This window comes from Brachyistius frenatus, unplaced genomic scaffold (genome assembly GCF_029030835.1).
Source record: "Brachyistius frenatus isolate BFR_SWC_R1_liver_20210118 unplaced genomic scaffold, ASM2903083v1 Contig_400, whole genome shotgun sequence".
Taxonomy (NCBI): Eukaryota; Metazoa; Chordata; class Actinopteri; family Embiotocidae; genus Brachyistius; species Brachyistius frenatus.
In genome coordinates, this window is record NW_027210999.1 from 27,501 (window position 1) to 40,608 (window position 13,108).

The 13,108-nt window shown below is 44.9% G+C and overlaps 1 protein-coding gene across 1 annotated transcript in view; it reads right to left on the reverse strand.

Moving 5' to 3' along the window:
• The window catches only part of raph1a (Ras association (RalGDS/AF-6) and pleckstrin homology domains 1a), a 76,393-nt gene that overhangs the window by 20,321 nt on the left and 42,964 nt on the right, over positions 1-13,108 (reverse strand). Inside the window, 2 exon segments of the mRNA XM_069724855.1 lie at positions 4,906-4,980; positions 11,954-12,130. Of these exon segments, the coding sequence (XP_069580956.1) occupies positions 4,906-4,980; positions 11,954-12,130 (252 nt within the window).

Below are 13,108 nucleotides of genomic sequence, written 5' to 3' on the forward strand. Positions count from 1 at the left end.
TGTTCATTCAGATATCGTCTCCTTTTTGGTTGTTTTTCTGGCTGTTCGCTCTGCGCTGATGACACTGTGTTTTGCTTTGCCTCCTGCCACAGTCGTCACCTCCTTTCTAGCCTGCAGTATCACTGCTTTCTCTCTAGTTCAGAGATATTCAGTTGACCTACATTATGGAGCCACTGAAATTAGCATCTGCCCAGGAAAGCTCCAGCTGCCTTTGAAGTAAGAAGAAATGTGTCCCTCCTGAGCCGCTGTAGGCTCAAAATAGAGCATTGATGTGGATTATATTGAGGCAGCAGAGAGAGACTGTGTATGTGTGTTTCCTGCAACTGACACACAAATGTAGAACTACGCTCGACTTCATGCAAACAGAAGTACATACAAACACAGACACACAGCTGTGTCCTTGAAACGCTTTAATGAGTGCAGATAATTCACACATAATTCACAGCCTAATCACTGCTGCAGGAATTAGACTGGCCCCAAAGTTTGTAATCTGCCTGGAATTTTAGGCCCCGCCCCCTCTAATCTTCTACCATAAAATAAAACGTTGTCTGTTTGTTTGTTTTTCAGAGATAGCTCTGAGCATCTTGCTCAGTGGAGTCAGAATGCCTACAGGAAGGAAACAGAAACCCGTTGAGACGGGTTTTCTTGGTTCGATGCTCAGCATTAAAAAATGGATTTGGTGCTATTGATGCTTCTTAGATGTAAAACATAAATTTTAGTAGATTCATATGATTTGGATCCAAAGGGCTTCGACTGGTGTCCAGAGCAGGACTACACTGTCTCTACAAACAAGCACTCTCTGATGAAATGGTGTATCAGCGAGCTAATTTGATAATTTGTCACAGAGATTATGTCAAACTAATTTAGAGAGGATCTCTGTGAACTTCACAGCGAGCTTTGGATCCAGCAGCTTTCAGTTTCCTCAGAAGTGAAACACGTAGAGAGAATGAGGAGGATTTGATTCATGAGTCTGTGTGCTGCCATTAAAAAGACAGCAAAAGCCAGAAGCTCCAAACAAGACGGCCTGTTGGCAGCCAGCCGCTGTGTGTGTGTGTGTGTGTGTGTGTGTGTGTGTGTGTGTGTGTGTGTGTGTGTGTGTGTGTGTGTGTGTGTGTGTGTGTGTGTGTGTGTGTGTGTGTGTGTGTGTGTGCGCACGTGTCAGTATATGATGGGAATCACCCCTCTCAGCTCCAAAGAGGATTATCCTGCAGATCTGGCACAATCGTCTTGCATCCAATCAGAGTGCTTCATCTGCTTTATCATCCAATCAAATCATGACATTGCCGATCCAATCAGAATTAAGTCCTTTTACTTACTTGCCCCCTAATGTACCCGCCCCCCACACACACACACACACACACACACACACACACACACACACACACACACACACACACACACACACACACACACACACACACACACACACACACACACACACACACACACACACACACACACACACACAATAAATACTTTTCCCTTTGCCATTAAGAAGTCAACAGCTTCAGCTTAAGAGCAGAATAGCTCCAGTCAGTCAGATGGAGATCCAGACTTCTACACAAGAACAAAACAGCCAGCACCTCCTTTCAGACGGGCTGACTGGTGTTTGAAATGTAAACATAATGATGAGATGAATGTCAATGAGAAGCTAAAATGTGAACAATAATAAATAGATCAATAGAAAGACATTTTCTGATCTACACCAGGGTCGCGGGGGCGGAGCCTATCCCAGCTGCAAACCACTGTTTACAGAAACGAGTTCACAAAAGAATAAAAGTAGATTTTAAATAAATCAGTGGAGGTCATGAGAGGCTGGCCAGCAGCAGGAAGCGTCTTGAGCTGATTCACCAACAACAACAATCTCTACTGGCTGTACATGCTGAGCTTTAGGATTCAGATTTATCAGCATCCAACGTCCTCCATCTGAAGTTAAAGACATTCAGCCTCCAAAAACATCACAGAAAATGAGCAAACATTCAGACGCAGGTCATGATTCTCCATCTAATAACATGTTTTGTACATTTTTTGTGGATATTAAGAAGAATAGGTTATGTAAGTTCTAGATACATGATGGTCCTTTGTTGTTCTATGGAAGTGCAGGTAGTGAACGTGTCATTGATGCTGCACATCCTGGAAATACAGGACAGTAAGAATATGTGGTCGACAGAAAAATACTGCTCTGAGAGAAAAAGACAAAATCATCCAGAGCTGCACATGAAGGTATGAGGCAGTTGTTTGAGTTGGACGATCACAACAAATGATGCGTTCAAGAGCAACTGATAAGTGGGAGAAGTGAAACCTCTGAGTAGAAGAAAACACTAGAAAGGCTGTTGAACTGGGAACGTCCCTCTGGGAGCGTTTGTTGTTGACTTGATATGAAGAACACAAAGTTCCCATCCTGAACTGTTCCTGTGACCACAAACTGCAGCAGCTGCACCTGTTGAACTGTCTCTCCGCTACATGTCCACAAACGGTAATTGAATCCTGTTTAGGTGAACGTAGCAGCTCAAATTCAATTGTATCGGTAGCAACTACCAAATTTCTGGAATGCAATAATCTATGAGAAAACCTCATAACGGCTGGCGTTAAACTGAGCTGATAACAAGCTGCATGGTCCCTCTCCTCTTTAACCTGGAGGATGCAGCGTCCATGATTTCCAAACAGAATCTCAGATTGTGATCCATCAGACCTCAGGACAGTTGTCCACTTCACCTCAGTCCATCTTCAATGATCTCGGTCCAGAGAAGGCGGCGGTGTTTCTGGATCATGTTTCTATCTGGTTTCTTCTTTGGAGAGTTTTAACCTGCATTTGTGGACGCAGCGATGAACTGTGTTCACAGACGATGGTTTTCACAAGTGTTCCTGAGCCCATGCAGTGATTTCCACTCCAGAATAGTGTGTTTTTAATGCAGTGCTGCCTGAGGGCCTGAAGATCACCACCATCCAATATTGGTTTCCAGCCTTGTCCCTTGTGTTCAGAGATTTCTCCAGATTCTCTGAATCTTTTAATGATATTATGAACCGTAGACGATGAACATAGCAGCTCCATCGTATTCATACCAACTCCCATCTGGAATGCAGTAATCTCTGACTGATCATTATGTTCTCAACACGAACTGATGCCATTTCCAAACAACACAGTTTGCAGTTTTTCATCATATATAAAGTTTTTTTCTTAGAAATATTAAAAAGCAAACTTCTTCTCCAGAGTTGATCGTTGGCTGATGAGTTTAAATGTTGTCAGATGGATTGACAGGAACACGCCGTTACTGCTCATCTGATTTTAGCTGACTGAAGCAGACACAGAAGGATTGACCGCCACACTTACCTGTGCTTTATTCTGTTAACACCAGCAGGTCACAACACCCTGTATCATCTTCACAAACATTTATTAACAGTGTGGCTCACACCGGATGTGCTTCAGCTCACGATCATATTTACTGGTTTGCAGTGCCATTTCCATGGCGTTTCACAGGTGTTTTTTATTACTAGCATTTCATCGCTGGCAGGCAGAAGCACGTCTGCTGTCACACACTGTGTACTGGATGTTCAGAGGATCAGCTCGGCGTTTATGATTCAATGTTGAGCGAGTACGAGTACAAACATGACTCGTGTGTTGTGTCCTTGGGCGACTCTTCAGTTTAGCCTGTTTAGTCAATGGCACACAGTGAAACTATCCCCGATCACACAGGACACATGCAGTCAGGTGCAGTTTGCCGTCTCATGCCATTTATTATCTTTGAATGAGGCAAACCTACTTGAAGGAATAAAAGGACAATGGCCTCAACACTCTGTCATCTCTCAACAAACCGGAGAGATGCTGAGTGAGACGTAGAGACATCGTCCTCCCGAAGCTTTACAGAACGACGGCTCGAGAACACTGAAAGTCACAACTCATGCCATCTTTCTGTGTTCGTACAAGACTGGATGAAAACGTTCAGAGACTGCTGCTGTTGTACCTGGACTGTGAGCAGCACGGCGATGTGCACGGAGCCGGAGGAAGCTACGACCTCAGTGGCTAAGTTTCATCACTTGGTTAAAATCAGTACGAGTTGCTTCAGTTTTTGAGAGCGCTGGTTCGTTTCTTCACGGACGAGAGCAGAGGAACATCTGACTTTAGATTAAACTCTGTAAATGTTCAACAGAGACCGTCGAAATGCTTCAGAAAGTCTACGGCGATGAAGCGACGAGCCGGGCGAGGTTTTCTGATGACATCACGTTTCAAGAGAGGCGGAGCTTCACCGTCCGAGACCGAAGAAGGATCGTCCGGTCAGGAGACACCAGCTGGGTTTTCTTTGTGTCACCAGGAATTCGTCCCCCAGAGTCAGACTGTCAACATCGAGTTCCACTGGGACCTTCTGAGGGGAACATTCACTGTGAACCACCTGAACTGTGTCGCCATGGCAACAGGCTTCTCCAACATGACACCACCCCCCACCCCCGACTCCCTGTCACTTCCTTCTGAGCCCCGTAGAACTTTGTGTTCACTGCTGATGTTGATATCAAGCGACAACATTTGGAAAACGAACTCAGTGAGTTTAAAACTTCTTCCTGCTCCGTGTACGTCGCCGTGCTGCACACCGTTCACACGCAACAGAACCTTTTGACTCACGTACATATATGTAAATATACAAACACACACGCACAGCCTCTGTGAAGCTCGGGGTTGTGATGAACACCAGCATATTGCAGCCAAACATGCCAAAGCACTACGCATCAAAACAACACACAAACTGCAGAGATGAAGGCAGGGAAAGAAGAAGATTTAACACGGCTCTTAGGACGTCACTGAAGCAACATGCAGGTTTATTCCCTCGTGCGCACAAATGAGAAGGAGAAACGGGGTGCTAACATGCAAGTGGGGGAGAGTGGAGGGGGGGGCAGGAGTGGATGGAGTGTCACCTTGGTCAGCAGGTGGGAAGGTTTTCCTGCTATGTTTCTCAGAATCAGAGAGGTTTCCCTGTCCAGATAGGAGTGCTTTAAAGAGAGAGACAGAAACAGACCGTGAGAATGAATTAGCCGTTTGATTGGCAGGACGTGGCCGTTCAGCAGAAAGCTGTGTGGAGAAGCAGAGATCAGCTGCAGTACAACATCAGAGAGGGAAACCTGTGGAGGAAAACTACACATCATGAGGAGAGGATACGTACGGTGAGCTGGAGGACTGCTGACGGGAAGGAAACATTAGCAAACATCTAACAGTCATTTCGGGACTCACTTTGTATTTATATTTTATGGGTTTATGGGAAAATATTCTCCCACAAATAATTTGTAATCCCTCACAAGAAAAAGAGACTCAGCAGCACGATGATGTGAGTCAGTGTGAGATGGCTCGTACCACCTCACTATCAATGCAGAGGATGGCTATAAAACCAAAATATATTAACACAACAACAGATGTCCCCATGTAGCCTTCATTTATGTGTTTCTGTGTAATTGAATAAACTTTTGGAAAATGCTTAAAAAAAAAAGGGGGGGGGGGAGATGGAATTGGTGTGGAAATCCACACTTTCAGGTTCCCTGCAGAGTCTAAAGTTCAGCGACTAAACTCTGGATCAGTTTGGTCCGATCAGGAGTTTTGGGGTCGATCGCAGGTTCTATTCAAATTCTTTTCTGTATTCTGTAGCATTACTTATTCATCAAAGTATTATTTACAACTCTATATAATATGAAATAAAATTAAGAGTTGATAAAGTTTCGTGAACTGACAGCTGTTCCCTTCCGCTCTCGCTCTTAAACCACAGCTGAGGGGCGTTGAGTGTTTCAAGTAAGAGAAGGAAAAAAGTGTCAAATGCAGCAAAGCTGCTAAACAAGTTGACGAGCTTCCAAACTGTCGTGCTGATGATGCTGTTCAACGTCTGGAGTCTCACTGCACCTGAGCGAGACTAAAGTGGAGCACCGTCAACGTTTCTGCAGGAAATAAAGGTTGAATAATTCAAACGGAGACGAGTCAGCGCTGCTTCACACAGCAGCCGGCGGAGACCATTTCTTATAATATTTACTATAATACTCATATTGACTGTGAATTCCACAAACAGGCCAAATCTGAGGCCCACTGAGATTTCTATGAGCTCACTGTGTGCACATGCAGCCTGATGCGAGTCACCACAACATCCTGGGCGTTGTTTTAAATTCCAGGTTGCTGTTCTGATCTCTTGCTGCGGAGCTTCTGTGTTCTTGTTCGGGAATAAAACCCTCGACTGAGAATGAGTGTTGTGTTGAAGCGTTCTGAGACGTCATGTTTAAAGTCTGACTGTCATTTTCAGACACTATCTGTTCTCATCTTTAATAATCTCCTGAGAGATGAACCATTTTATAGAAAGCATTAGTTCTCTCCTGAGGACCACAGATTAAAAATAAAATCTAGGTCAAACTCGCAAACATGTGCGATTACAGTCAGCTTTTCCCCGCGGCCAAGATCTGACCAACCACATCCAAGTGTTTGGGTGCTGATCCCCGCGAGGACTCAGAGATCAGGAACAGAGCTGCTCAGAGAGGAAGTGTGCTGAAATACTCTGTACAGCGTTTCTTCTTCTTAGATTTATATTTCTTTGCTGTAGCTCAACAATGTGCTGATCGGCCTCCTCCACTAACATCTGATTCAATGGGATCAAATGTACTTTTCCTTCTGTTGTCGTTCTGTTTTTCACAGCTGGAATCACTTTAAAACACTTTAAATAGAGCGACTTGCACCTGATATCAATGACGCAGTTACTCCGAGTAAATCAGCTGCAAAATGCAAATGTGCAAACTTTTGGAATTTAGAGTCAAACGTACAAAATGCTTTCAAGCTTTTCTTTTTTTTGTATTAAAAATTAGAAACACAGATCTACAGCTGTTTGACTCAACATCCAGTCAGGTAACAGTTTACATCAGGGGTGCGTAGCTTAAAAAAAAACAAAAAACAGGAAAAACCGAACTGAAAACTGACCACAGAACTCCACATGAACCAACGCTGGACCTCGGTAACCGCTGTGACCTCGCTCTCCTTCCATGTCTGACCTGACTCATATCACATGTAGTGAAGGCTTTGAAGGAGTTTGTCCCATAAATCTGATTCTGATAGAACACAAAGTTGTTGCCGTGACAACAGACAATGCTTCACATCTTTTCTTGTCCCTCAAGGCTCCGTCCCAGGTCCTCTCCTCTTCTCTGTACACCAACTCTCTCGGCTCTGTCGTTCACTCGCATGGCTTTTCCTACCACAGCTATGCTGATGACACCCAACTGATCCTCTCTTTTCCCCAATCTGAAACACAGGTAGCAGCATGAATCTCTGCCTGTCTGACTGACATCTCTCAGTGGATGTCCTCACACCACCTGGAAATCAACCTCCACAAGACCGAACTGCTCTTCCTTCCAGGGAAAGACTCTCCCACCCTCGACCTGACTACTACCTTCAACAACTCTGTTATCCCGACCCTGACTGATAAGAACCTCGGAGAGACTTGACAGTCAACTCTCTCTTACTGCCAACATCACTGCAACAACACGTTCCTGTAGATACATGCTGCACAACATCAGGAGAATACGTCGACTCAGAAGGCGGCGCAGGTTCTGGTCCAGGTTCTGGTCCAGGTTCTGGTCATCTCACGTCTGGACTACTGTAACTCCCTCCTGGCAGGTCTACCTGTTAGTGCCATCCGACCTCTGCAGCTCATCCAGAATGCAGCAGCTCGACTGGTCTTTAACCTCCCGAAATACACTCACACTACTCCACTCCTCCTCCTCCTCCTCCTCCTTCTCCTCTCCCTCCTCCTCCTTTCTTGAAGAAATTGTATTTTCTTGATTCCTGTTGTTCTGGGTTTTGTACCCTCATGGTTGAAATGCACTTATTGTAAGTTGCTTTGGATAAAAGAGTCAGCTAAATTAAATGTAATGTAATAACATGTGGATGTTGTTGTGAAGAAGCTGCAGATTGTAAAAGGTGAATGTTTCACACACACGCTGAACTCTAAGAAGATCTAAACAATCATCTTCATCTCGAGGTGGACACCCAAGATTAGAGTCATCAACTCACTATTTACAAAGTCTGAAACCAGTTTAAAATTAGTTCAAAGTCCATCTAAAACTAGTTTAAAACTGGCTCGGCCTGCCTCGGCTCAGCTCAGCTCCGCCCGTCTGTTTCCTGCTGTGTTCACTGAGGTCTGAACATGTCTGCTGATCATGGATGAGAACTCTGTGTAGTTGCTGTCTGGACCTCAGACCACTTTTTGAACAAGAGAGTAGGCTAAGCCCGTCGTGACCTCTCGTTATCCTGTTCCTCTTGTCCCACAGCATTACGGTCACAGACGGAGGATGATGTGTACTGGACCTCCAAATTGGCTGAAAAATAATCAAGTTCCTTCTCAAGCCCGCGTTGGTGGCGCAGCACTACTCCGGTTAAAGAGCTTACATCTGTCAAAACCTTTATTTCTCCAGAGGAGAGACGCTGAGTCCCATAACTAGTCCAAGTTTAGAGTCCTATCATGGTTATTTCCATTTCCTTAAAGGAGCAGTCTGCAGCAGTTAAAGGTCGTTAAAGGCCGCCTGCAGCTGTTAAAGGTCGTTAAAGGTCGCCTGCAGCTGTTAAAGGTCACCTGCAGCAGTTAAAGGTCGTTAAAGGTCGCCTGCAGCTGTTAAAGGTCGCCTGCAGCAGTTAAAGGTCGCCTGCAGCTGTTAAAGGTCGCCTGCAACAGTTAAAGGTCGCCTGCAGCGGGTAAAGATTGCCTGCAGCAGTTAAAGGTCACCTGCAGCAGTTAAAGGTCGTTAAAGGTCGCCTGCAGCTGTTAAAGGTCGCCTGCAGCAGTTAAAGGTCGCCTGCAGCAGTTAAAGGTCGTTAAAGGTCGCCTGCAGCTGTTAAAGGTCGCCTGCAGCAGTTAAAGGTCACCTGCTGCTGTTAAAAGTCGCCTGCAGCAGTTAAAGGTCGTTAAAGGTCGCCTGCAGCTGTTAAAGGTCGCCTGCAGCAGTTAAAGGTCACCTGCAGCTGTTAAAGGTCACCTACAGCAGTTAAAGGTCGCCTGCAGCTGTTAAAGGTCGCCTGCAGCTGTTAAAGGTCGCCTGCAGCAGTTAAAGGTCGTTAAAGGTCGCCTGCAGCTGTTAAAGGTCGCCTGCAGCAGTTAAAGGTCGCCTGCAGCTGTTAAAGGTCGCCTGCAACAGTTAAAGGTCGCCTGCAGCGGGTAAAGATTGCCTGCAGCAGTTAAAGGTCACCTGCAGCAGTTAAAGGTCGTTAAAGGTCGCCTGCAGCTGTTAAAGGTCGCCTGCAGCAGTTAAAGGTCGCCTGCAGCAGTTAAAGGTCGTTAAAGGTCGCCTGCAGCTGTTAAAGGTCGCCTGCAGCAGTTAAAGGTCACCTGCTGCTGTTAAAAGTCGCCTGCAGCAGTTAAAGGTCGTTAAAGGTCGCCTGCAGCTGTTAAAGGTCGCCTGCAGCAGTTAAAGGTCACCTGCAGCTGTTAAAGGTCACCTACAGCAGTTAAAGGTCGCCTGCAGCTGTTAAAGGTCGCCTGCAGCTGTTAAAGGTCGCCTGCAGCAGTTAAAGGTCACCTGCAGCTGTTAAAGGTCGCCTGCAGCTGTTAAAGGTCGCCTGCAGCAGTTAAAGGTCGCCTGCAGCAGTTAAAGGTCGTTAAAGGTCGCCTGCAGCTGTTAAAGGTCACCTGCAGCAGTTTAAGGTCACCTGCAGCTGTTAAAGGTCGCCTGCAGCAGTTAAAGGTCGTTAAAGGTCGCCTGCAACGCATTGTCTCCTCATCTTCCCGTTTATTTGGTCTCTCCTTCACTTCGGCCTCTCATCTTATTTTGGTCTTTTTATTCACCCTCCCTCTCCACGGCTGAGTCCTGCTCACTGACCACGGTTTGTAGTCCACCTCCTTTCTGTGGGCGGAGCCAGGTGTAACAGTAATAAGGTTTGGAGTTAAATTCCCTTGGCAACAACAAGGGTCAGAAGTGAAAGAGGGATTAGAATTAAAGTTCAAGTATTTTTATTTATTTTTTTCTAATTGTTCAATTGAAAAAAACTCCTGAATTTGCTGTTTCTTACTCAAAGTAATTGGAAGGCAATTTGTAGAATTGAATTGATTTTAGAAAATGTGCAAAAATGGCAAATTGGGAAAAAAAAAGTCACGTAATCACGAGTAGTGGTTTGTTAATACGGGGGCGCTGGGGGCCAACGTGGAGAAAAAAATACTACTACTTTAACATGTAAAACATAAATGAATGCTATAATATTAGTTTGCTGGTAGAAGTCACCTGGTCGTCTGTCAGTCTGCGAACATTCAATAAAAACTGTTCACAACTTGTATTCAGTTCATTTCTGTGTAAATAATACTACTTCCTGCTGCGGGGCGGCGGACCAATGAGAGCGAAGGAAGACATTTTGTCTGTCTCAGATTTACAGACCCGCCCTCTTTTACTGGCAGCTAATCGGTGTTGTTTTAGGTTTCTTTATCTAATGTGATTGGACAACTCTCGACGGCGTCTTTCAGGTTCACCTCACATCACCATGACATCATCACACGGTGACTTCTGCTTCTCATCTGACCGGTAGCGGGACGGAAACTTAGAGAGGAACTGAGGAAACTACGGTTATTTTTGAGACGAGTACTTGGCCCAAATTGTTTATCACCAGGTGATGTGAGGTGACCAACCACCAACCATCAGTGATGTCATCAACCATAAGTGATGTCATCGTTGGTTTGTGAACGTTATGAATCCTCCAGTTCAGATTCTGTCTGTCACCATCTTGCTAGTTCGGAGCGGTTTGGAGCAGGAAGTGACCATATTTGGATGAGCTGGGGGAGGAGCCAGCGGCGGATCTGACTGATCTGATTGGAAACCTGACGATACTACGTCCCGCCCACCGATAGCTGTAACCTGACTGCACCACAGGCCTGTCAATCAAACAGACACGCCCCCAAAAACAGATCTTCTTGAATCTTCTTTTCTAATGAATGAGGGATTATTTTCAGATGGACCTCCAGAAAACTAAGAAGAAGGAGTGACTTTAGCTAACAACACCGAGATAACTGATGGACACATTTTATTCACTTTGGATTTGATGAGAGAAGTTGAATGAGAGTCTATGGAGCCGGAGGCTTTTTGGAGCCGACCTCTAGTGGCACTCGCTGGTATTGCAGCTGAAGACACTTCTGGATCAGAACCATTTTACAGACCCGAAGCTACGAACTCTTTTATAAACAGACTGTGGTTTTATATAGTTTTATATCCAGTCTGTAGAGGTGACGGTGACTTTAACCTTTGATCGTCTCACTGGTTCATCGTTGTATCCACGTGAGCAGTTGTGCCAAATTTGAAGAGATTCCTTGAAGGAGTTCCTGAGATATTGTATTTTAAAAGTCACCTTTGACCACCAGAGTCTCGTCACTTTATCTTTGGGACCGAGTGAGCGTTTGTGCCTAGTAAAAAAAACAAAAAATAAATCCCTGAGCTTCACATGTGACTGGCATGGATGGACCGGTCTAAAGCACAGAGATGAGAGCTGACAGGAATCAGCTCTCGACTACAGGAGAAGATCAGTGAGATGTGATCATACCAGCCTGAACATGAACGCAGCACTGAGACACGTCTGAGAGGCAGCGCTGTGATTCCTGACCAGCTGAGGAATGTGCTGACTGGCAGCCATCACAGATGTCTTTAGGTCTGTCAGCTAATTTGCGTTTGAGTGTCAAACAGAAGTGAATTTCCGTACGTCAGTTTGTGTCTGTGCAGATGGTTCTGCTTCACATCTCTCAGCTAACATGTTTTCCCGTCAGCACATCAGCTGATGTGTCCTGAGTAGGTCTGTTATCACCACCATGTGTCTGCTGCTGCCCGTCAGACACGGGAACTCCTGCTGACCATGAGCTGCTTGTTCCACGTGCTACTGGACAGAACTAGTTACATCACCATCTTCAACATATTTAATCCAAAGCTTGTATTTCTCATTAATTCCCTTCAGCCAAACAAACAAAAAGAGGGCGTGTACCTCTGCGTTGTGATGACCTTGATTGGCTCCCTCGGCAGAGGGAATAACTGCAGACGGTTGGCTGTCTGACTCGGAGCAGAGAACACTGTCCAACGAGTCCATGGAGGAGGCCGAGTTCACAGAGACCCCGGATGCTGAGGTGACGGAGGAGCGCGAGGAGTGGGTCATCGAACGCGCCTACAAGAACAAAAAGGGTTGTCATCTTAAAACCAGGTGGACACAGCTTCACATGCTGACAGTCCAAATTCAAAGATATCAAGTTAATAAGCTTCAAATGTTCACATGATTCAAAATTCTTGAGTTTTATTGTCACATTATACAACCAGTGCTTCCGACCCAGAGATCTGATTGGTCAAATCATCATGACATCACAACCTGCTCATCACTACAAATACCTCTCCACCTCCTCAATGGGAAAATATGATTAGAATAGAGTTTCATATAATATGTAATATAATGTAGTTTCTACTTGTTATAGGTCTATTAAATGACCCATTTGGTGAAGTCGGGTCTCTTTTGGTCCTTTTTGGTCGCTCCGAGCACCCGTACCGTAACACCACGGATAGTCACGCACTTACAATCCTTTCTGTTGCTAGGTGGTTGCTAAGGGTCTGACTACTTCCTGGAGTAGCAAACATTACATACATAAGAGTCTACTGACGGGACTGACTGTTTTCCAGTTGTTAGTCATACCCCATGTGTTGCCATGGAAACAAAAAGTTTTATATTTAGAGAGTGAATTGCTCCACAATATGAACAGATGTAGATTACATGTTTTATTTAGTTGGTAACTTGTTGTATAATCTCAGCATTACACTGGAGGCTGTTTTAACCTCATTATTGACACGACAGTGATGCGTTCAGGACTGAAGCGATAAAGTGTTAAAGCAAACCCTCAAGTGTGATATAGCTTAATACACAATAAATTAGTCACACTGAACAATAAAATTCATAGTTTGCATTCGTTGTGTTGCAGCTGAAGAAGAAAAGGATAAATGTAAAAATATATAAATCCAAGAAAAGAAGCCAAAACACATGATGTCCAGGGGAGGCCGGCTGTGTAGGACGTACAGGAGAAGACATGATGTGATCGTTACAGATAAGTTCACAGTAAAGTTACATCAGAGAAACGTTTCTAATGTGAAAAGATGAAGC